Source organism: Fringilla coelebs (assembly GCF_963513975.1).
Source record: "Fringilla coelebs genome assembly, chromosome: 21".
NCBI lineage: Eukaryota > Metazoa > Chordata > Aves > Passeriformes > Fringillidae > Fringilla > Fringilla coelebs.
In genome coordinates, this window is record NC_140047.1 from 6,837,273 (window position 1) to 6,861,644 (window position 24,372).

At 43.6% G+C, this 24,372-nt stretch overlaps 2 protein-coding genes across 4 annotated transcripts; both read left to right on the forward strand.

Moving 5' to 3' along the window:
* The first annotated feature begins 476 nt into the window (after window positions 1-476).
* PTGES2 (prostaglandin E synthase 2) lies at window positions 477-5,045 on the forward strand. Its single transcript, XM_084219699.1, has 7 exons — window positions 477-698; window positions 1,633-1,827; window positions 1,938-1,993; window positions 2,587-2,739; window positions 3,276-3,476; window positions 3,780-3,897; window positions 4,279-5,045. The coding sequence occupies exons 1-7, from the start codon at window positions 483-485 to the stop codon at window positions 4,405-4,407; spliced, it is 1,068 nt and encodes a 355-aa protein (XP_084075825.1). The 5' UTR covers window positions 477-482; the 3' UTR covers window positions 4,408-5,045.
* A 1,984-nt stretch (window positions 5,046-7,029) lies between these two features.
* On the forward strand, window positions 7,030-24,103 carry ODF2 (outer dense fiber of sperm tails 2; the record flags this gene model as incomplete). Of its 3 annotated transcripts, XM_084219822.1 has the most annotated exons (20): window positions 7,030-7,199; window positions 8,019-8,097; window positions 10,104-10,220; window positions 10,831-11,007; window positions 12,099-12,265; window positions 13,215-13,344; window positions 13,633-13,764; window positions 14,648-14,722; window positions 15,360-15,431; window positions 16,000-16,116; window positions 16,979-17,164; window positions 17,457-17,566; window positions 18,256-18,391; window positions 18,990-19,100; window positions 19,279-19,383; window positions 19,941-20,099; window positions 20,962-21,062; window positions 21,599-21,761; window positions 22,085-22,210; window positions 22,958-24,103. In XM_084219822.1, the coding sequence occupies 20 exons, from the start codon at window positions 7,030-7,032 to the stop codon at window positions 23,129-23,131; spliced, it is 2,607 nt and encodes an 868-aa protein (XP_084075948.1). In that variant the 3' UTR covers window positions 23,132-24,103. The 3 variants fall into 3 exon arrangements, with proteins under 3 accessions (XP_084075948.1, XP_084075949.1, XP_084075950.1); XM_084219823.1 differs by lacking the exons at window positions 7,030-7,199; window positions 8,019-8,097 and adding an exon at window positions 9,040-9,436; XM_084219824.1 differs by lacking the exons at window positions 7,030-7,199; window positions 8,019-8,097 and adding an exon at window positions 9,040-9,436 and having other exon boundaries at window positions 10,834-11,007.
* Window positions 24,104-24,372: the final 269 nt, after the last annotated feature.

A 24,372-nucleotide genomic window follows, 5' to 3' on the forward strand; every position in this document is an offset into this window, starting at 1 on the left:
AGGTCTGGAGTATCCCCAGTGAGGAAGACTCCACACCCTCTCGGGGCAACCTGTTCAGGGCTTGGTCACTGCACAAGAAAGAAGTTTTTCCTCGTATCCAGGTAGAACTTTCTGTGCATCAGTTCCTGCCAGTTCCTCTTGTTCTATTACTCGGCACCACAGCCTGATCCATTCTGTGGCCCCTCTCTGAGGACACTGACAGACATCGATGAAATCCCCTCAGCTGCCTTTTCTCGCGGCTGAACAGGCCCAGTTCCCTCACCCTTTTAACTGATTCTTTTATTCCCACTTTAGGCTCCGGTGTGTTCTCAGATTTGATAATTACAGGGCAGCGGGCCCGCCCCTTGTTGGCTGTCCCGTGCGGGGCCTGCCCTCAGCGGGGCGCGGTGCTCCCATGCCCGAGCCCCGAGCCGCGGCCGTGCCGGGGCGGTGCCGCCGTGCCCGGGGCGGAGCGGCCGCTCTCCGCCCGCCCTCAGCCGAAGATGGCGGGTGCCGGCCGCGTCTGGCGGGTCGGAGCGCTGCTGTTGCCGCCAGCCTGGCGGCTGCGGGTCCCGGGACGAGCCTTCGGCGCCGCGGCGGGACGGGGAGGCAGCAGCGGCGGCGGCCGCCTGGTGCTGGGCGCTGCGTTCGCTCTGGGCGGCACCGCCGGGCTGTGCCTGGCGGCGCGGCAGCGCCTGCGGGAGCACTCGGCCGCTGAGGTAACGCCGGCTCCCCCTGATCCCCGCCGTGCCCTCCCCGAGGCCTGCGGGGACCCCGCTGCTGCGGCAGCGAGCCCCCGGGGACAGCGGCTCCCCGCGGACCGAGCGGCTCCTTCTGCCCCGCTTTGAGTGAGGGAAGAGCTTAAAACGGTCTGGGAGGCCCCAGGCAGAGCATTCCTTGAGGAGCCGTAAGGAAAGGCTGTCAATGAAGGCTTCCTTGGGGGTGTAGAGCCTTTTCTGTTGTTGCTTTTTTGCAGCACCCGCGCAGGGTTGTGTAACCCAGTAAATTGTAAATGAGAAACAAAGCGGGGTGGCTGCATTTGTTCTGTAATGTGTGAGGAATCATTGGCACGGCCTGTCAGGTTGCTGAGGTGCAGCAGCTTTGACAAACATCCCGTAACTGATGTCACGTTAGCCCTGGGCTTTCCCTGCCTTGTCCCAGTTGTGCCCAGGTTGGTTAATCCCAGGAATGTGAATTTGGGCACACACGTGCCTAAAATTAAATGCAAACTCTGCTCTCCCCACCTTGTGGCCTCAACAGAGGCTGTTGTGGGGGAGGCTTTGTAAAGGCTTTATTTTTGTTTATTTGAATATTACTGCAAATGGTTGTGTTTTTCTATAAAATTCTCTTTTACAGAATAGAAACCATAAAGGGGTAAACTGTCTGGATTTAACTTATTTTTTTTCCTGGCTGTGAGTAGGAGTTTCCAGCACATGAAATAGATGTGTAGAGAAATGGGTTATTGGTCCCAATGGATGGTGAATATTTAAATATTTGACACTATTTAAAGAAAGCATCTGATAGCCAAGATATGCTTATGATCAGATGTTGACACTGAATGTCAGAACATTCAGGACAGAAATAAAGGTGGAAGGAAGGTAGTGTTTATGTTTTTATTAGAAAATGGAATCTTCTGTTCTCTTTCTTCCCCAGCTGCCTGCAGGGAGCCTGCAGCTCACTCTCTACCAGTATAAAACATGTCCTTTCTGCAGCAAAGTCCGAGCTTTTCTTGATTATCATGGACTGCCGTATGAAATTGTGGAAGTGAACCCAATCATGAGGAAAGAGATCAAATTCTCTTCCTACAGAAAGGTGCCCATCCTGCTAGCCAATGCTGGAAGCCCTCTGGTAAGTCTCCCTGACTTGGAGCCTCACCATGTAGGGGAATAGGTTTTGAAGAACTTCCTTTTTAATTTAACCAGTTTCTTTTAAATGGTTGTTTTAATCCTGTTTTTCAGCAATTGAATGACTCCTCGGTGATAATCAGTGCAATAAAGACCTATCTTGTTTCCAGGTAAGAAAACAGGGTGATGAAAGAAGAGTTGAATGTGGAGGACCCAGGTTAAGTAGAGATTTAGAAGAGTGCTTTAAGTCTCTTGCTGACCTTCGGCTCTGAAGCTCTGGGTGACCTGAGCCTGGTTGTGATATTATGGGTGATGCCTATATATGTTGTGATGTGTGTGATGTAAAGCAAAGCTTGTACTTTTCAGAAGTACTTTCTCATCTGTGAGATTCTGTTTGCACAAAACCTACTTAAACATGGACTAGTGTTAGTCCTGGAACTGAGCTTACAATTAGCCAGTTATAACATCTAGAATGAAATGGCATTGGTGTGCCTATGGCCTGTCCTTTAGGTCTACTTGAGAATGGTAGGAAGTTTAGGAAGCCTGCAGAAATTTCTATTCCACCACAGACAAAGGTATGTGCCCTAATAATAGTTATTTGCCAATAGCTGTTCCAGACTCTCTTTTTATTTCCAATAGAATCTGGAACATGGTGCACTTACTTTTAGAATACATTTTATAGTGTGTATCTTTCAATCTGGCCTTTGCTCTTGCTCCTTATTTGTAGGAGCCAGATCAGTGCTAACTGTGTTTCTTTTCACAGGAGGAATAGCTTAGAAGAAATTGTGTCCTTTTATCCACCTGTTAAAACAGTGACTGAACAAGGCAAGGAGGTGATTGAGTATGAGAATAAATACTGGCTCATGCTGGATGAGAAGGAGACCAAAAGAGTCTATCCTGTCAAAGAAGTGAGAGTGTAAGTGCTCTTCAGTTTCTGGGCTCCTCAATTAGGGTTACAGCCATATGTACTCAGGGTTGATGTAGATGTAAAATCCCACTAGGGCTGACTAGTCTTGTCACACTCCTGTTAAGTGTTTCAAGCCTCATTAGCTGGTTTGCTGTGTTTGTTACATAATTCAAAACAAAGCTGTGAGACACCCTAGTTACCACCACCATGGTCACACAGGCCTTCAGCTGCCTCCAGTTTCCTTCTTGACCTTTCCTTTGTGCCACAGAGGAATGCTATTGGGGAAAAGTTTCCTTCCTGATTTATTTCTCATATTGGGCAGAGAACCTAATGCTTTATCTTAGTCTTAAATTCAGTTTGAGATTGGAGGAGCCTTGCCAAAGATAACGATGCTGAGTGCATTTTAGAGGGGCAAGCAGAGTATCAGGGTAAGAGTGTTTGACCTTGGAAGGATCTCTGGCTGAAGCAACTGTGATCCTGCCTCCTGTAGCCCTTCTATCTGTATTAACCTTGTTCACTGAAAACTTTCTTTTGGCTCTACGCAGGGAAGAAATGAAATGGAGAAAATGGGCAGATGATTGGCTTGTTCACCTCATCTCCCCCAATGTTTACCGCACCCCCAAAGAAGCCTTGGCATCTTTTGATTACATTGTCCGTGAGGGGAAGTTTGGCACCTTGGAAGGTCTCTTTGCCAAATACGTGGGGGCTGTTGCCATGTTCTTTGTTAGCAAAAGGCTGAAGAAAAGGTTGGTATCACCAAGTACACAAGAGGAGAAATAGCTCCTCCTTAGCTGTGAACCCCAGCTGTCAAAGGGCAGAACCTCAGAGTTTTAAACTGAACCATTTAATCCTGTATGAGTAACAACTGTATTTCTGTACTGGAAGTACTGAACCCCTCTACTCATCCACTATTTAATTACTGACTGCTCCTTCACTCTGAAATACTGCCCTTACTTGCAAACCAAGACCAGCCCATAAGGTGAGAGGTGATAGAAGGTTAAAGAAAGAAACAAACTTGTGTGTTCAGACTGATTCTTCTCTTTATGCAGACACCAGCTTCGAGATGATGTCCGAGAAGATTTGTATGAAGCAGTTAACGAGTGGGTGAAAGCTGTTGGCAAAAATCGACTGTTCATGGGCGGGAACCAGCCAAACCTCGCTGACCTGGTAAGGGCTTCATCCCTGTGGTTATTCTCAGATGGATCACAAATTATCCTGCTGCTCATCTCTGTGATATGGTTAACATAAGTACAGGCAGGGAAGTTGAGCTACATGAGATACTGTCCTTTGTGCAGTAATATAATTCCCATGTGGGGACTTACCCATAACTGCACGTAGATCCTGATCCTTCCTTACTGTTTCCTCATGGAAAAACATGCATATTCTTAATTACCTTTTCTGCCATTCACTCCTCCTTGCTAATCAGAAGGATGGATCAGATGGCAGGACAGGGGAAGAGCCATACTGGCTCAGCTGTTGACACACTTGTACCCTAAGCTGTTCTCCACTGCTTTTTCAGTATTGTTCTGACCTCTCTCCTCTGCACAGGCAGTGTACGGGGTACTCCGGGTCATGGAAGGGCTGGAAGCCTTTGATGACATGATGGTCCACACCAAAATTCAGCCTTGGTACCAGCGCATGGAAGAAGTCATTGAAAAAACTGGAGTTTCAGTCTGATGCCAGTTGCAGCTGCCTCCCTGAAGTACTTGCATGGTGAAAACTTCAGAAAAAATGGCTTTTATTTTTAGAGTTGATTGGTCACACCTAGTGGACTGACATGTGGGCACAGAGACCACCCCGGTTGGAACATCAAGCTGCTGTGAGAGAAGGGTCCAGCTGGGTGTTTGTAGAAGGATGGGGACAGGCAAAAGAGAGAGATTTTGGATGCGGCTGGAAAGGAGGCGCTCTGAACTGAAGAATACAGCAAAAAGGCTTCTTTCAGACAAGAGACACCCTCAGAGCAGGTTACTGTAAAAGCAAGATGCTCTTGGCTGGTGTTATGGCTGTGTCCCATGTGGTAGGCCTGACCAGCTTTTGCCTCAGACTGTCTTCTGCTACTCATCCATGTCACCTGAAGTGTTTTCCTGACTGAGACACTGGATATTGGTTTTTAAGTGACAATATTTCCTGCAATAGAATCTTGTAAACCTAGTGCTAAGGGAACTGGAGGAATCTGCAGTGCTGGAGAAGGCACCCTTCCTCTGACAGCAGCGAGGCTGCACTCAGCAAGGCATCTGCTTTCACTCTTCCATGTAAACGGTTCTCAGGATTTGATTCTGTACAGTCTGCAAGGATAAAGGCTGGCTTTTATTCTGTCCCATTTGTGAGGTCTGAGTTCTTACTGTACCCTTTACACCCAAAGAACATGGCCTACACTGAAATCACAAATGCAGAGCAGTTATTGGAAAGGCTTGTCTTGCATGAGATCTCTCTGGAATATCCCTGAAGATCAGTTTGTTCTTGTTTTAGGAAAAGAAGGATTAAGAGTCATCTGCATGGCCAGGGGATCTCTAGATGCTTCGGTCATGCAAGAGTAACAAAGGATTGGCTGATGTGGCAGTCAGATTAGGAGCTGTACCTGCAGCTAAGTCTTCTGAGCTGTGCTGAGTAGAATCATAGAATGGTTTGGGTTGGAAAGGACCTTAAAAACCATCTTGTTCCAACCTCTGCCATGGCAGGGACACCCTCCATTAGACCAGGTTGCTCCAAGCCCTGTCCAACCTAACCTTGAACACTTCTAGGAATGGGGCAGCCACAGCTTCTCTGGGCAAGCTGTGCCAGCACTTCCCTATCCTCACAGAGGAGATTTTTTTTTGGTAACATCCCAGGTAACCCTGGCTCTCTGTCAGTGGGAAGCCACTACCCCGTGTCAAAGTCCCTCTCTAACTGCAGAAACCATTTGTCATAGCAAGAGACAATGCAGGTTCAAATGTGAGTGATCCTCTGCACAGCCCCAAGTATCCTTAATTACCACCTTGATCAAGTTCTGTTTTCCTAGAAGAACAGGCAGGTTTCAGGGAATCAGATTTGTTGTGATATTTCAGGTACAGCTGAAGCTGGTCTGTAAATACAACTACTTGCTCAGTGTGTGTTCAGGGAGAGTAACTTTATTGGTTATAACAATAGTGGTAATAGAGGTCTGGGTTTTTTCTGAATAGAGGACTAGTTCCAAATTTAGTTATGATCTGACATTGAAGGGAGAAAGAAAATGTTTACAGTACAAATGGCTGCGTGGCTGCTGTGATTTGTCTTTCTTTAAACTGTTCTGTACTGAAAGTTGTGTTCCATAGTATCAACAGGCAATGTTCTTTTAAAGAATTATATTGAGCATGCATAAAACAGGAGGTTGAAGAAACCATTATGATAATTTCAGCATCCACATCAACCTGAGAGGGAAGAAGAGATTTTCATGTTAACTGAGGATCTGAAGCACCAAGGGCTCAGTGATTCCACTTTTCCTTGCTGTGGTACATGAATCAGTCCTCTCAAGATCAATATCCATAACACTAACATCCCAATAATATTACATTAAATAAAGACCGTTTCAGGATTTTGTATCACGTTTTATGGAGTCTTAGAATGTTAAGGGATTGGAATGGACCTTAAAGATCATCTTCTCAAGGCCTTATCCAACCTGGCTTTGAGCACTGCTATGGTTGGGCCATCCCACAACCTCCCTGAGCAACTTGTGCCAGTGTCTCACCAACCTCACAGGGAAGAATTTTTCCATAATATCTAGCCTAAATTTCCCCTCTTTCAATTTTCACCTTGTCCTATCACTACAACTACAGTTCCTGATGAGGAGTCCCTCTCTGGCTTTCTTGTAGCCCCCTTCAGATCCTGAAAGGTGCTCTGAGGTTTCCACAGGACCTTTCTCTTTTCCAGGCTGAACAGCCCCAACTCTCTCAGCCTGTCTTCATAGGGAAGGTGCTCCAGTCCCCTTATCAACTTCGTGGTCTCCTCCAACATTTCAGTGTCCTGTTGGTGGCGGCCAGAACTGCACATAGTTCTGGCCGTTAACAGTAAAAGTGGCTGAGTACGCAATTCTGGTATGACTTTTAAGAAGGTAAAACTCATCTCAAAGGTAACGCCAAGAAAATTTACTTATTGATCCACTTATTTAATCCTCTTTTCAGACCTCCCAATTTCTGTACGGATGAGCAGCCACTCCTGAGGGCGCTGCAGTCTGCGCGGCCGGCGGTGCCCGAGGCCGCTGGGCGGCCGCTCGTGCCGGCCGCATGGCGCTGCGGGCGGTTACCGGGGGCGGTTACCACCGCTCAGGGCCGTTCGAATCGCCCAATGGTGGAGCCGCGGGCGGCACGCCGGCGACGGCGGCCGGGACCCTGCGGCCGCTTCTCCTGTGCTTGGTGCGCACAAGGTGCCCACAACTCAGTCCACGGTCGCACCTGCACTACTCGCCGCGCTGATGGGGAACTGAAGTGGCTGCGGACCCCGCGCGGAGCTCACTGGTGAGAGCGCCGGGCCTGCGGAGGGCAGGGCAGGGCGGGGCGGGGGTGCCTCGCCCTGTGGAGTGGCCCCTCGCCGTGTGGGCGTTCCCTTGCCCCGGAGGGTGTCTCCTCTCCATCTGTGTGTCCCCTCACCGTGTGGGTGTCCGAGCCCCGGGAATTATTCCTTCCTCCCTGCCTTTCGGGCTCCTTCCTGCTGGCAGGCCAGCGGCAGCCATCGGCTCCGGATAACGGCGCGGCGCGGGCGGGCGTTGGGAGGTGCCGGGCCCTGCCGGCTGAAGGCCTGCCTTGCTCGGGGCTGCGAGCAGCTCACGGCCCCCAGGCCGCGTCTCTGCCAGCCTGAGGTGACCAGAGATTCCATGGAAAACCTGCGGAGATTGCAGGAGGAATTAACACTCTACGTGTGAGCCTCGTTGCTAGGCAGGCACAGTGACGTTTGGTTGTTACTCGTGGTGACTCAAAGGCTCTGTCAGTGCCTGTCCTGCTCCTCAACTAAAAGAAGTGCTGCTGTGTTCCTAGAATATGAAAGTTTGTAAGTGAATAGTGCCGTCATGTAATTGTACATAACTTTTCCACTGTTTAAAAACATTTCCATTGTCAGTATGTTAGGAATGATAGTCTGTCCTTTCCTCATCCTGTGCTTTACGGAGGAAACTACTGCACACCAACTTTTGTTTTTTGGGTTCATGCACTTGATATGTTTGAGCCTTGGTATTCTCTTAAATCAAAAGGAAGAGGATGTTCCTTTTCATTTTCTTTAAATCAAAAGGAAGAGAATGTTGGCACCTTTTCCTCTAAATCATTTTATTATTTCTGTAATAGGTGTACCTCATCTGGCACTGAAGAAAGTTCCTCTACACCCAAGCCTGTGTGCAGGAAAGCCAAAAGCTTGAAAATAGCTGTAAGTAACTTTACCTAGGCTGACAATATCCTTTCTGCCAGCGTCAGGTTAGTGCTGCTGGTGGCTTTGTGAAAGATTTGCAATTGCATTATGCCTTTACATCAACTGAGGCTCCAAGATGATGATCTGAACCTTGTGTGTCTAGGCTTTTCTGTGTTGTGTCAGGTTATGGTTATGTGTTTCTGTGGAGATGAAAGAAGTGCTGTGATGCAACACCTTTAAAGGATTTATGCTTAAAAAAGGTGCTCCAAGTTAAGCACATATGAAGGAGCATACACGTTCAGGGTTCTAGGATGGATTGGTAAGATGATTTCCTGATGGTTTTTCTTTACTTTTCAATTAATTCTCCTCTTCTCCCTGCTTCAAATTTCTCTTTGTAATCAGATCTTGTTGGTTATGGGACTCCTTATTTGCTCACTTGCTTTAAGACTTTGAACTTCAATGGTTCTTACAGACACCTGCTATTGATCCAGCTGTGTTTGATCTTCAGTAACCAGGCTAAAAGCAGAAAATGCTGGAAGCAGAGGAATTGTTTGTGTTAATCCTGGCTTTACAGAAGAATAGTGTGAAGTTCAAAATGGCAGATGCTAACGATAAAAAGCTCAAATGTTAACCAAGGCTGGCCACTGTTTCTCTCTGAACACTGAAGGAAATGTTGTTATTTCCAGTTTCCGTATTCACAGGTTTCCCTTCATTGCATTTCCCTTTCCCATTTGTGGGAGAAGAGCCATGAAGAACCGTTGCTCATCTCCCCCTTTGCACGTCCATGTGGATGAAAACACCCCTGTCCATGTCCATATTAAAAAGGGGCAGAAAACCACACCTGCAAAATGCCAGGTAGGAGTGTGTACCTGGTTGGTTGTAAGGGCTGCCGAGAAGGTGAATGGCCTTAGAAGCATCACAGAATCTTCCAGGTCTGTTTTACTGTTGTGTTAGAGCTATGAGACTTCATTTCATATTCAGTGGTGAATTTGCAGTGACGCATTTGCTATGTTGATTTGTTGAAAGATGATTTTGGTGTGATAGAGAATTGCTTTTTTGTGTTCATGTGAGAAATGTTGCTTCCAATGTGATGTCATTTTATTTCTTGGATCTGTGCCTGCTAATGTTTTCTATTTGGCTTCATATCTGTTTTTAGGAGGAAAGCTTTGAGGAGAGGTAGTACTTAGGCAGTTCAAGTAGCATCTTGATTGCATTAAAATAAATGTACTTGGAAAAAGAATCTTCATTCAGACCATCTTCTGGCATTAAGGACATTCTCTGTCCACTGAGTTCTGCAGCCAAGAAGATCTCTTCCCAGCCTTATCCACAGGAGGCACAAGGCAAAACTGAAGCTGAGGTTCTAGCTATCCCGTATCCCCTTTTGTTGCTGGATATTTATGGAAAGTTGTTCTAAAAAGTTGATGGAAGTTGTTGTTCTCATTCTTCCTTATCTACAGACATCCTGTTCTAAGTCTTCTATTAATTCTGTGTTTGTTGCGAATGGCAAATTTCATAATGGGGTGGAATGACAGTGAACATAATGAGTCCTATGATTTAATTGCCAGTAGGGAATGTTTACAGCATCTGATTTTTCTCTACGGTTAGAATTTTGCAAAAACACTTTATCTCTCCTTCAGCTAGAGCAGCTCAAGTTCAATACAAATAAATGTGGATCTTCTAGTTGACTAGAGAGTAGGGAAAACACTTCCAGGGCTTTCCAAAATCGATCATGGTGTCAAACAATATAGCTGCTTTTTTGTGAGGTGAATCTGGGATGGAGAAGGGATCTCCCAGGGATCTGTCAGCTCCTACATCCAGCCATCCTGTCAGCTGAGTGTGCAATAACCTTTCCTTCTGGCTGTTGTCAGCTTCCTTTTTTGGCTGCTACCTCATCTCACCTGATGCATCCTGTGAAGCACTACTGATAGTTCTGTATTAATGATCTTTCATTTGGTTTTTCAGCACTGAAAATTGCAAATGGTTCTTTAAGGGTCTGTAATTTATTTTACTTTCTCTTTCTTTAGCAAAAGCACAAACAGAAATCTAAAGGGGACGGTGTGCGAGCCGTTCGGGTGAAAACTAAGGCCCCTTGGATACCCCCAGGCAAAACAAGCACTCGTGATACCATCTTGAAGTGGGAGGTACACCTGGTTTTGCTCTTTAAAACAAACTTGGAGGTTTAGCCAAGGTTGAAGAGAGCAGTTGTGTAGTGAGAGAGTTGGGCAGATCTGAAAGAAGGCTACTGTCCCCTACCATCTACTTGACGTGTCTTCTGTAAATTTTTTTCAATCTTTTTCCATGTAGAAAAACTGAGAATTCATAAACAGCCTGTGGCCATGCCTTTCTGTCTCTAGAAGCCAGACACAATTATTTTTTTATTGTGATTTTACTGGTGCACTTCAAGATCTCATCTGGAGGCTCAGTGAGGGGCTGCTGGTCTCAGTGTCTTTCAAAGCACGGAGCATTTGTGTAGCATTGCATCATATTTTCTTTCTCATGGGGTGATAGTTTTGCCTGTTGTATTCCTGGCACTTCCTAGATGAGGATTTGAGCTTTGATTAGATTTTCTTCTTTTTCATTGTAGTCTTTCTGCATTCTTGACCTTTCCCAGATGGAAAGAGAAGAGCTGTTTGTAAACAATATTTTTTTCTTTCCTAGCCTTGCTGCAGTGATGTGACCCAGTGTTTTTTGGCAATGTTACAATACTCTTTATAATGTTATACTAAAAAATTTATCCCCTTTATTCCCTAGAAGGAATCAGGTGAGCATCTGGAAGCTACACCTATCGCTGAGTCTGACAGGATGCAGTCAGTAATGCGCCTCAGTGACCTCTCCACAGACGATGATGATCCCACTTGCTGCAAAATTAACAAATATGAGAAGAAAATAGACAACCTCATGAATATGGTGGGAACACTGAAAAAAGAGGTGAGGAGACAGTGGAAAGACTTGCTGACTGGGGCTTTGTAGCTGATCCTTTGACAAGAGGAGGCTGGAGGCAGGTCTTGGTGCAATGGAAGGCTGCCCAGGCTGTTGGTAGCTTGCTTGAAAATCAATCTGAATTGTTTAGAATAGCCTAACTATCCTGGTAGGAAATTCACTAGGCCACATTATGAAACATTTCAAAATAGTATTAATTTAATAAGGTATTGCTGTGCTTTAGGTTCTAAGTAATCTCTCCTGCCCAAGCGTGAAATCTGAAAACTGGTGACTCCAGAAAGTGAAAAACACCATGCATTGATGTTTTATTGTAAAAAAATCACTTTATTCAATGAGATTGTTTCTTCTGATTAAGTTTCAAAAATGTGCAACGCAGTGATGTTGTATTTTCTAGATAAATAAGCTCTTATGTACTTGATACCTCTTAAAAAATATGTGGGAGATGTTCCCAACTCTCATAAGATGCATCGTGATGGGCGTAAACTGCATTTTTAACATTGAGTTAATGCTCAGAGTGGCAAATTCTGTTTATTATTTTACTCAAAGCTGCATGGATCTCAAATCAGTGAACAAGAATAGGATTTGAGTCAAGTAAATTCTTACATCAAGCATTTTCCATTTTATTTATGCTACAAAATTTAATGGAATTACTTGCATGATTATAAAACAAAAATCAACTTTAGAACCACAGAATCATTAAGAATCACAGAATTAAGTAGATTGGAAAGACCTCTGACATCATCAAGTCCAACCTATGACCTTAACACCTCCTCATCAATTAAACCATGGCACTGAGTGCCGTGTCCAGACTTTTTTTAAACACATCCAGGGATGGTGACTCCACCACCTCCTTGGGTAGCCCTTTCCAATATCTGACAGCCCTTTCTGTGAAGAATATCCCCTGACACAGCTTGAGGCCATTTCCTCATGTCCTGTCACTGGGAGGAGATACTTCACTTTTTTTTATACTTTCAATAAGTTAATTGACTATTAACTATCAGTGGTTCGCTGATTTGGGATGTGGATTATGTGTATCACTTCCAAAGCCCCTGGTTTAAGTTTTATTCTAATATCTTCAGGTCAAGATCCAGCAAATGGAGGAGCAGGAGGAAATCACAAAGCGTCTCCTAGAGGAGCAAAAGGAAGAACTGAATGAGGTGACACAAGAGCTGGTAGAAACAGAGAATGAGAACACGCGGCTCCGGCGCAACATTGAGCGTATAAAGGAAGAGAAGGACCTGACTGTGTAAGAAAGCTTCACTTCTCACTGTTCCTACACTTAGATTTTTTTGTCACCTTTTAGGAAGGAGGTTCCAGATTGCAGTAGCTTCAGAGAAGGGCTCTAGCATGATTTTTAGAATGGGAAAATATCCCTACTTTGAGAGGAACCTGAGAGCAGTTGGCTTGTGTGGAGGGTCAGCCTAGCTCTGCCGTTAGTATTTTGAAGATTAAGGCATTCTGCTTGAATTGTGATGATATTGATAGAACAATAAATGAATAAGCATGGAGCTGAAAACTAGAGGAGAATTTTTTATCTTTATAAAAATCATACAGAGCCAGGAGTGACAGCCCCTGAGAGGACTGAACCATGGGCTTTTTTCTTAGTGATCCTGAAAGTCTGCAAGTCTGACATTTTTTCATCTGCTTTGTATCTAAAGAATTATTGAAGTTTGTGTCTCCAGGGGGACATTAGTGTTTTAGGAGAGTTAGTTTTAATTTTCCTTAGGAAATATCACTTGGAAGTTAATACTTTCTGTTCCTTTCTCAGAAAACTCTAGGAATGCTTCTGAGGTTACAAGTGCTGGCTAAAAAACGTTGAACTGCGTATCTTGGTGTGCTCTTCTGTTTTCTTGTTTGGCCATTTGGAGTCTTATTTCTGGTGTGGCATAAGCACCCAGGAAAAGCACAGCCTTGTGTTTTGGGTTTAGCAGTGCATTCACTTTTGGTAGAAGCCTGATTTGTCCCCTCTAAATGTCATAGCTGTGATCTTAGCAAGCCCCTGGTGTCTGCTTACTGCCTTTTCTCAGAACAGCTTCCACACTGAAAGAGGGTAGATCTTAAGCAGTTTTTGTCTAGAGCTTTTATCCTCTGATTTGAGCTTTTTATGAATTTTAACCCAATCAACTCTATATCAACAGTGGCTGGTAAAGCTGCCAAAGCTTCTTGTTCCTCTGATGGCTGAATTCTCCTTGCAGGCTACAGAAGGAATGCTTGCAGCAGGAGAAGGAATGTTTGATGAACAAGCTGAGTGAAGCAGAAAGGGATGGAGCAGCAGCTGCCAGACAGATCCATGCCCTGAGAAATACCATTGGGAGACTCAACATTGTAGGTGTCCCTTTTTGTTCTTGCCTTGACTACGTTGTCCTGTTATATGGCTGTCTTAAAAAAGTCATGGTATAGTTGCTAATCCGGTAAAATCTAAGGAAAAGGGGAGGAATTTAACCACCCTTAAGGTGTTTGCTGGTTTGGTTTTAAAGTGGGGTATTTACTTCCAGTACCTTCTGCACAGAAGTGAACAATTACATCCTTTTGTTTATGTTTTGTGGGTTTTGAGTTACTGTGTTTTGTTTTTCTCATTCCTTTATTTATTTTTGTTTAATGTTTTTCCTTCAGGAGAAGCACATGAGCAGCACAGATATAAATGCTCTAACCAGACAAAAAGAGCTTCTTCTTCAGAAGTTGAGCACCTTTGAAGAAACCAATCGGACTCTCCGAGAACTTCTTGCAGAGCATCAGTCTCGGGAGGTGAGAACTGCTGGGTTTGGAACCTGGCTGATGACAGGAGGCTGTGTTGTCTCGTGGGCTGGAGGGGAATTATGAGTTTGAAATCTTTCAGCTCTTTTTCCCAGCCCTGCAGTAGACCCTGTCAACCCATAAATGTTGGATAATTTTTATTTGGGTTTTTTTCTTTATCTCTGCCTAATTCATAGAGTAAAACTGACTTTTCTGCTCTGAGGATGGTAGAGCCTCTAAGTCTTTGACTGCATTAAAAGGTTCAGGCCCTGCTGTGTTGCCAGCTGTCTCCTCTGGATATGGCTGTATCTGATGATCCTGCTGGTCTCAAATGCTGCTGTTGCACCTGAATTGCTGGAGTCTGAGGACTTGATATGGCCTCAACTAATGGGTGCCTATGGATATTCAGAACTTTGATTTTGTAGGCTCTGAGGGCAACAAAAGACAAATTGGAAACAGTTCTGTGCTTCATGTACAGAACCGTTCTCTACTGTTCATAAGAGCAGAAGAAAAATGAAATTTCTATTTTTTCTGTGGTTTATATTCCATTTCAGCAAAAGCAGGCTGGTGGTAACAGTTACCTCAGCCATTAGTGAGGTTAGATAAAAGATCATGTGGAATTCTTCCACATGACTTTCCCTGAGTAGTGGGAGAGTTCAGAATGATCTTACATTGCCATCATGCTTTTTATTTGAATCTTTGACTGGGAAGTGGAAGAGCTTTCTGAGATGGATAATGAAATGTGAAATATTTAGCGAGTGTGATGTTTCTGTATATATTCTAAGAACTGCTGCTGCAACTGGGAGGAAATAGCTGATTTTCCCAGTTCCATTTAAAGGACCTGTATAAAATTGACTTTTTAGTTAACAAATTTTCTCATGCATTTATTTTGTAGAAAGATGCCCAGAAGGTTATGGATCGACAAGCAATGCTGCTGAAAAGGCTGGCTGACTTAGATGCAGAGAATATGGTAAGCAAACCACAATCTCTCGTTTCTTTAATGATACAGCAGAAAGATCTAAAATGACAAGCCCTTCTTTGTCTTATATTACACTGTCAAATCTTACTCTAGTGCCTTTTAGGTCAATAAAATAATTATTTGAGCTTTTGTGCTAATCAGAGCTACTACATTGCTCCTCTAGTTAACAACCTGCATTTAAAAGTGGGTAGAGTTTCATTGCCTTCGAAATATGGGGGCTTAGAATGGGAATAATTCTGTGTATTGGACGCTGTCTCTGAATAAGGTACGTGAATGAGTGCAAGTTTTTTGTTAATTTCCTTCTTTGTAAACTGAGACAAGAGTTCTTGCATTTTCAGAAGTTACAAAACTTGCTGTGAGACATAGATAAATGCCCTTTTAGTCTGTGGAGTGTGGTCCTGACTGGATATTCTGTGCCCTGTTGCACAAATGTATGCGTATCCCTTTTGCTTCCTGCTTGAGTAGAATGCATCCTCTTTTTCTGGGGATGAGGATGCTGCTGCTGTGGATAACAGGCCATGCCACAGATCAGGTGGTCTTAACAGGGAGGCAGTTACGCCTTTTGCCTTCTACCTGCCATCCTAAATGTGTTTGTTCCTGAACATCTCCATGGTGTTTGTTTTCACAGCAACTTCAAATCAGGCATCAGGGAAAAGAAAAAGAAGTGGAAACCCTCACACTTCAAATAGTGGCAGAAAAGGTAATTTTGTTTTTCTATTTTTCCCTCTCTGTTCTGCTTTCCAGTTCTGTAAAACCACAGGCAATCCAAAATATGAGGTTGCTTGCAGACTGCTGTTTTGAGATCACATGACTGGCTTGCTTATAAAACTTGGCAGATACCAATACTCACACCATTGTGATTTCCATATTCTGCTAATAAGACACCTGTGACAAGGATGGATAGGTAGAATTCTCTTTGCTTGGGCACTGAATTGCCATTCTGTTTAAGGTCCTGTTTGTTCCCAATTGCAAATTCCAATCTGTTTGTTAGTTTAGGAAGTAAAGGGGGAATGCAGTGGAAGAGATCAGATATGAAGGATATTTTGCTCTAGAATATACCTTTCATTCCAGTCCTTCATGTGTGTTGTAAAATAAAAGGCTGCTCATTTGGTCCCTTGTTGTTGGACTAGACGAGCTGTGAGGGTCCACCTGGAGGTGGCTGAAGATCATTCAGTGAAGAAATCTGAGCTTACTACTGCCTATTATAAAGTGTTCCTTCTATTAGCTTGTTGAGTGAAAACATGTTTGTCTTGTTCCTGCTTATCTAGGAACAGGCAAAGAAAGCCTTTGAACTTGCCAGATCCCTGGAGTCTGTGAAAGCCCATTTACAAGCCCAGCTGAGGAGCAGAGAAGCTGAGAATGACCGTCTGGCCGCACAGCTGCAGGTATGTCTGCACTGCTCCCTGGGGATTGTCTCTTCCTTTTCTCTCAGGGACTGAATTCACTCACAAGGGGAGTAGCAGAAGCTTCTTACAGAGTCTGGTTGACTGAAATATTGGCTGGTGATGTTTATTGCATTAACACAAGCGTGATTTTCAAATTAAGAAAGAAAAGAGAAATCTTTTCACTTTTGAGGCCTGAGGCAAAATCTTAGCCTTAAGGTCTATGTGCATTAATTAGATTTTCTTAAGTTAGTTGCTCCATAATTATTGAAAAGATGGCTTTAGTTTAGTCAAGCATCAAGACAAACTGAAGCTATTTAATTTGCTTTTTTGGAAAAATGCTGTGCCAGATCACCCTCATTCATCTGTTCTCCAGTATAAATGAGGAGGAGAAAGTTCCTCTGGTGTATTTTGATTAGACTTTTATATTTAGCATATGTTGGGATGATGTTACAAGGAACATAAATGTGCTAATAGTTTAAAGGAACTTTAATCTGTTCCAGTAAGAGCTGCATAAAGCAACATTATTATACGCAAACATTTCATCAATAAAAAGAATTTTCTCAGGTAGATCAAAAGACTGTTAAAACAGTATTTATTTTGGTCAGGAGAGAAATCAGTATTTTAGAAAGCAGTTTATGAAAGAAGAAAAGAAGACTCCTGGAAGAAAAGGAAGATGTCATGCTGCCATTTCTTTCAGCATTTAGAAAGGATTGTGTAGATGAAACCTGACTGCCAGGATTTGTGACTGACACTGGGGATTTGTGCCTGGTTCTCTTCACCATTTCTAGGAAATTAGTTGCTGCTTTGGGTTTGTAGGTGTAATATGTTCATTAATCCATATTGTGGTTTTGTTCCCTTGCAGAATGCAGAGATGAGCGAAAATCAGACTAAGGGAGAGATGGACCTTCTTCTGGAGCAGCTGCAAGACCTGAGGTGCAAAGCAGAGAGTGATAAAGAGGCCTTAAAGAAAGCAGTCCGTGCACAGAAAGAGCGGGCGGAGCGGAATGAGGACTATGTGCAGAAACTGACTGCCCAGCTGCAAGAAAAGGTACCTGCTGAAACAGGAGAGGCCTAGTTTGAGGTCATGATTTTAAATTCTTGACTTCCAGTAGCAGCCCTGGGGAGAGTCTTTTCTCTAGACTAATGAAATTTATTTCTGTCTTGATGCCATGGCCCATTTATGCCAAGTTTAGAACAAATCCAGTTTGCTCAGCTGTCACTGTATTCACTGCATGTCCTAAGTTAAGGGCATTTCTGTGTACTGTCTGCATATCTCACACCAGTGATGAATTTATCTTCTCCCTTACTTTTTTCCCTCTTGTATTTCCCTTGTCTGACAGGAAAACGCTCTTGCTGAGGGCCAGTGCAATCTCGAGTCCTGGAGGAATCGCTGCAGCAAAGCAATGAAGGAGAAGGATGACCTTGAACTGGAAGTCGTTACACTGAACAGGTTAGAGTAAAATCAGTGCAAGAAAGAAGCATGAGTGGGGAGAAGTTCAAAGTTCAAGGATAGTTTAATTGAATAATAGCATTGAAATTAATATTTTAATTGGATTGCTTGTAAATAACCAAGCAAAATCAGCACTGCCTAAGTGCTAGAGCAGAGTTTGAAGAGGTGGAGAGAGACATGTGACTTCTGCTGCTGACTTGCCACAGCAAAGGCAGACTCTTTAAGCTTTGCTGACTCTTAAAACTGTTCTTTTGCCATTTTGTGATGCTTTGAATTAAGATTATTTTTGTTTTGAGATCTTTTTGAATAACTGGAATGGAAGATGTAAAAAGACATAAGTAGTATAGTTGATGCCAGTTTTGTTGTGAAAGTAAACAAATATGTTGGTATCACTGCAGTACAGGTGTTGCTGCAGGGAAAAGTAAGTAGGTATGAGGTGAGAGGCATATCTTTATCCTGTGCATCTTTGAGACAATTCATTTGAGCTCCAGGGGGACAACTCCAGTGAATTTCCAGGATATATAAAAAGACTGAAGTAGGCAAACAGTGTTAACAGAGAGGTGTGCATACATGACTGGAGAAGGAAGATGAAAGGATAGGGAAAAGCCATATTCCTGAATCTAGTTTTCAAAGGTTAGGAGCCTTACTGTTCTTGTAACTTAAGGATTAATTTTCTTTCTGTGTGGCAGCCGTGTTGCAGACCTCTTGGAACAACTGGCAAGAATCCAGGAACAGTCACGGGACGAAAACGAAGCTTTGGTGGATAAAGTACAGCAACTGTCTGGAGAGAACAGTGCTTTGAAGAAAGACAATGAAAAACTAAAGGTCAGTGACTCTAAGGGTTTGAAGATGAAATGCTAGGAGGAAAAGAAGGTGGAATTATAACAACTTACTTGGCCACTGAGGACAGAGTCAAATTTCACCCATTGTTCCTATACAGTTTAAACCAGTTCATATAACCTGACTGAGACAGGGCCAGTGTGCTGGGAGGAGACAGAGGGAGTGTCCATACTGGGAGAACTGTGTTTCTTCCATGTTTTAGCTAGAATTATCTCCAACTAGTGTTTCATCTAGCTGGAATCTTAAAATCTTGTCCTTACACCTTCATGCTGCTGACCAGAGAGCAAACAGCTGTTGTAGCTCATACAGAGAGAATGGTAATCTCCAGAACAAAAAAAAAAAAAAAGACTGGAGTATTTCTCCTGTTGTCCTTTACCATGAGTGATCTTGTGGGTGACCTACATCTTTTTTTCCATCCCAAGCCCCTGTGCTCTGCTGATGCAGATTTGGCAGTCTATTGAAATCTGGAAAGCTTTGGCAATTTGCATGGACAAAACTGTGTTTTCTTAGTCTAGGCATCATTAGACAGCTCATATGGCAGGTAATTCCAAGCACTCAATGGAAGATGCTTTCTCTTTTTCAGGCTGCTCTGATTTCAATGGAGGACAAGCTGAACCAAGCACAGATGGAATTGCAACATCTCCAGAACTCTGTCAGGAGCTATGAAGGGTTGATTGAAACCTACACGGCACAGGTGGGTCTCAGAACCTTCAGCCCTTGCATAAAGGTGTTTTCTTCTTCCACTGTGGCTTATTCTGTAATGCCTTAGCTATTGTCAGCTGGAGCAGTTTCAATTACTCCAAGGCATTGCAAACGTGTGTTGAAAACTATTTATAACAGATGAAGACTTGGGTCTTTTTTTGAATGTCCAGGCACAAATGGCCCGAAAGGAAGCAGATGAGCTGGCAGCAAGACTGGAGAAGTGTGAAAAAGAGAACGAGACATTAAGGGAGGAAATGAGCAGGGAAATTGAAGAGGTAACTATCCCTCTAAAGACATATTGTAGACATTCATGGGTCTTAGTGTTCTGAATCTAGTGAAAAACAGCTGGGAATAGGAAATAAAAGGCCTATCTTGATTCTGCCTTTTGTATCAGATTTTTCTCAGGACTTGTTCAATGGGTTTTGCAGAAAGAACACTTAGCAGCTTCTTTCTGACTGTATGGCATTCTTCAGAGGTGTATAAATTATTTAGTGTGTCCTTTGCTGCAGAAATAGTGGTTTTGAACAGTGGATTAGATAGGTTTCACCATTATCTGATGTGGAACAGCTGACCTCAGAAGCAGAGCTTGTATTTCCAGTAAAATCGAAGCCCCAAAATACTCATTCTTACACAATCCATAGGGAATTTCAGATCCTAAGTGAAAGCTTTTTGGAGCAGGAAAAGACCTTAGGCTTTGAACTCCAGCGCTGGCCAAATATCCACACAGTGTCATCATGGTTGTAGACTAACAAAGCTTAATTGATGTTAAGAAATTTTTTCGTCTTGATCTTATGAACATTTGTAAGTTCCTCACATTCTCCTTTAATTACAGACTCGTGAGAAGTTCCAGAGCCAACTTGCTGAACTGGAAAAACTGCCTGAGATCCTGAAGTACACTGAGACACAGCTGGCAGAGTGCCATCAACAGCTCATGTGTTACGAGAAGAAGAACACGGACCTGTGTGGCATGATTGCAGATCTCCGTCAGCTGGTAAGGGACTGGCAGAAAGTACCCGTACCAGTGCAAGGCTCAGCTGGGAAATCAGAATGAGTTTCTAATCACAGCAAGGTTCAAACTTCATCACTGTTCTCGTCTCTTTTTGAAAAGATTAAACGTGCACTGCAAAATAAAGGTGTGTGCCATGTCTTTGTGCAAGAAGTTAGCGGCTTTGCTGGTAGCATTCCTTAATATTTGAAAGGTTTCTCATCCCTTGGTGCAGAATCTTTCTGGGACTTGTTAGCAGCCATGGCAGCACTTGCTAATGCCAGCCATTGTCTCTGTGTCTCTGTTATCTCTCCTCTTGTCAGCTTTCACTCCTGTAGTTTTTTGGTGATGGTGCTGGCCCAACCATTTTCTCACTCTGATTTCAGGTGATTTTCCCAATTTCTGTTTTTTGTTCCCAGAAAGACTGTGTAGGTATTGCAGGGATAACATCTACAGCTGTGGCTCACAACAGCACATGATCTCTGTCTGACCACTTTAGTCTGCTCGGTTTGGAATTATAACCCTCCCTGGTGTTTCAGGCTCTGATGCTGTTGTGTGCTGCTGGCATGTTTGTGGCCACTGTTCTTGTGTGTGTGCTTGGCTTGTAGCTGCTGCTCTACATGCAGGAATTTACAGGCCTGTTTTTTCTTTTGCAGTACAGATGAGTTTTCCTACACCTTCCCAGACTGTAAGTGGAAGCATCAGCAAAATGGATGTTTAGTTATTTTCTATCCATGGTTCCCTTTCTGAAGCTCTCCAGAAGTTATGAATGGAACATATTTCCTTCTGAGAGCTGCATATGTTTTAGATGGCTGGACATGTGTGTGTAGTGACTACTCTGTGAAGTAATTAATTCCTATAATTTTAGATTGACCTCCAGGGGGACAAAATGGAGATGACAAGAGAGAGATATCAGTCTGCCCAAGAGGAGAAAAAGCAACTCACCTTGAAGGTGGAGGAGCTAGAAAGGTTAGAAATACTAGGCTCTCTTGCTTTTTTAACCTTGCATTTCTATTGTTTTTACAGGGGATTGAAACAGCTTCAGTCTTGTTCCAGTTCCCCACATGCCTCTAGGATTCTGTGCATTTGCCTATCCCACAAGGTTCTCTAATCAATAGCCATCCACTAGGAGTTATATGCTTTTGCATTGCAGCACCTGTTGTGAATGTTGTTAGACAAGATGATGGCTTAGACAGCAAAGAAACCAGCTCCTTGTCCAATCTAGCCTGGCAGTTCTGAGGTTACTAGATACTACAGTATTTTTACCTATGTTTATACCTTTCTTTTAGTGACAGCGTCTCAGAAAATGCAGGTATATGGGTACTCTGTTGGTCCTTCAATATTTGAAATTTTGATTTGAGGACTGGAGAACTGTTTCCTGGGGCTCTCACCTTTCAAGCGGGAATAGAATCTATTACCAGAGGAGTCAGGACCTGACAAAAGGCAGAATGAAACACACTCCATTTAAAATGAATAGGTTTCCTTCCCTTATTGTCTTAAACTAGAAAACTAGAGTCCACGAGTGCCCAGAACATAGAATTCCTTCAGGTCATAGCAAAACGTGAGGAGTCGATCCACCAGTGTCAGCTGCGGCTGGAGGAGAAGAGCCGTGAATGCAGCTCCCTGGCACGCCAGCTGGAGATGGCCATTGAGGATGCCAAAAGACAAGTGAGTAATTTTTCATGTTTGTGGATTCACCCAAACCTACCCAGGCTGTGAAAGGGGAACAGCAAGAATGCTGAAAAAATCTTCTCAGCTTATGACCAAACCTATTAAAATCGTCATGTTCAGTGAAATACAAATAATGTGCTGGTGCTATTTGTCAGCACTGTTTACAGAACTTGGTTTACAACAGAGAAAAGCACAAGACTGAGCTGCTGTTTATGTATGAGAATGTGTCAGTTAAACTTTAAAGGGGTTTTGTGGGCAATGGGTAGGGAAAAAACATTCTACCACAGACATCCCTTCAACAAAGTTGTTGTTCTGTGTAGGTGGAACAAGCTCGAGAACGAGCAGTCTCCAGAGAGAGGGCAGCCCAGTCCAAAGTGTTGGATTTGGAGACCCAGCTGAGCAGGAATAAAACAGAGCTGAACCAGTTGCATCGGTGCAAAGACGATGTGAGTGGCTTGTGGGGGTAGTCTTGCTGTGCTGGTGATGCCCTGGCAACAATTGGATTCCATAAGTCATCCTGTGGGTGTGCTGCTGAAGTCATGCAGAGCTGTGCCTGAATGTGATGTGCTGTTGTGTGTGTCCATGTATGAGTGACATTGGACATGTCTGCTGTCACCAGTTCAGGATTGTGTAGTAAGTTACAGGCAAGTCAGAGTACAATGATGTGAATGAACCTGGTGTAAAGTTGTGTGTGTGTAAGAAAAGAATCAGACTTTCCTTGTGTTCAAAGTAGATTTGCACCAGGTATTATATGGACAGATTTCAACTTCATTTCGCCTATATGAGAGAGAATTCAGTTCCTCTTCTAGATGAAAGGATTTCTTCTAGAGGACTGACAGTCTTTTGTCCTGTCCTATTTACCTTGCTTCCTTTCTTTAGTTTTACTTGGAATTGTGTTAGCTGATGGATCAGGTCAAGTTGCTTTTCAGAAAAGGGTGTGTTTCATTCCCGGTAACTACTGCTAACACATTTTAAAAGCCCAACTGATAAGCCACATTATCTCCTGCTTTTATCAGCGGGTTGCTGAATGGAGTTGGGAATGAGCAGAAATTATAAATATCACAGCACCATCTATGGTAATGTCATCTCCTGCTGTGCTAATTCTGGCTCTCCTCAGCACTTTGGGGGAAGAGTTGAACATGAACGGGGTGAATGTTGCTGCCTTTCAGCCGCTTTTGTGCTCCCCCGTGCAGGCAGAGCGCCGATACGAAAGCCGCCTCCAGGACCTGCGGGATCGGCTGGAGCAGTCGGAGAGCACCAACCGCAGCATGCAGAACTACGTCCAGTTCCTCAAGTCTTCCTACGACAACGTTTTTAGGGAAAGTGTTTTTCTGGGCTCCCTCAGCCCCACGCGCTCTCTTCTCTGAGAGGAATGTTTTCCTTGCACCTTTTTTAAGCACACAGAAGGAGCTTTGTTTCAAAAGCCATATTGATTTAGAAAATAGGATGGCATTTCAGGGTCACTGCTGGGAGATGTTTTTATTGCAGAATAACAAAATAAAATGATGTTGGCATCTGATCAAAATGTGGGGTATCAGCAATACTGGTTTGGTGCTACACCATAAACTGAGCCCCAAAACCAGGTGGTTTTGCATATAATGGAAAAGATCCTTTTCCTCCTGTTCAGTCACGATGGTTTCAGCTCTTAAAACCTGTCAGAGGTTTGTTGAGTGTGTTAATTCTTGTAAGAGCTCTCTTCGTGCTTCACTTCTCATTTGGTTTCTCTGTTGGGGAGATCATGTGGGGGTTTTCTAAAATAATTTTTTTATACTATTGGTGTGATGCTGAAAATAACTGAGGTGCCTGGGCTCTACACTCACAAGAGATAGTCTCCTGCATAACCACAGTGTTTGTAACAATTTTATACCAGAAATTAGGAGTTTGGTTTGGTTTTTTATACTTGATTCTTATATACTCCCTGACCTTACCTTTATTTGTGAGTGTGATGCTAATGTTTCTTTACTCCTCTTACCCTGATTTTCTGATCCTGACTATAGCCACCCAGGACTGAGCCAAAACAATTAAATTAGAAGGAAATCAGTGTCATTTCATTTGGGATCTTGGTGCAAATGCCATGTGAGTTCTGGAGGTTTGTCAAATCCTGACTTGGCCTTTAGCCAACTAAGGAGCAGCTGGAGATATTCAACTTCTTCATCAAATTCTCCTGCATCTTCTGGAAAATCAGGTCTTTTGTGTTTCAAGTCTCTAAAGTCCATGTGCTCTCTAGTGTCCTGTTGTTTCTATTAAATGGCTCTTAGGGGGACAAAAATAAACCTTGGTTTTATTTTTCTCTCTTTTGTATCCTATTTATATGCTGTGTGATATGGTCACTGGCAGTATTTGCCACGAAAGTTTACTAAACTAATCAGTTTTCGAAAGATCTGTAATCATGCGTGTTTAACACTTTAAAAATCCCAGAAGTGCTGGGGGAGAAACCAATAAACTGAATTTTAATTGGTTATGGTGGGGATTTCCTCTTCAGGTGTTGTGTGTGAGTTTGGAAAAGCAAACACATCCCGCCCGGGGCTGTTGGTGCAGGCAGCTGAATTCCAAACTATTTCTGTGGTTCACGGGTGGAGTCCTCCCTCTGCTTCTGCAGCCCAAGGCA

Bases quoted from the DNA above. Each gene is read 5' to 3' on its own strand.
- PTGES2 (XM_084219699.1), top strand. From the start codon at position 483: ATGGCGGGTGCCGGCCGCGTCTGGCGGGTCGGAGCGCTGCTGTTGCCG. The intron at 2,740-3,275 runs GTAAGTGCTCTT...GGCTCTACGCAG, and splicing joins CCTGTCAAAGAAGTGAGAGT to GGAAGAAATGAAATGGAGAA. The intron at 3,477-3,779 runs GTTGGTATCACC...CTCTTTATGCAG, and splicing joins AGCAAAAGGCTGAAGAAAAG to ACACCAGCTTCGAGATGATG.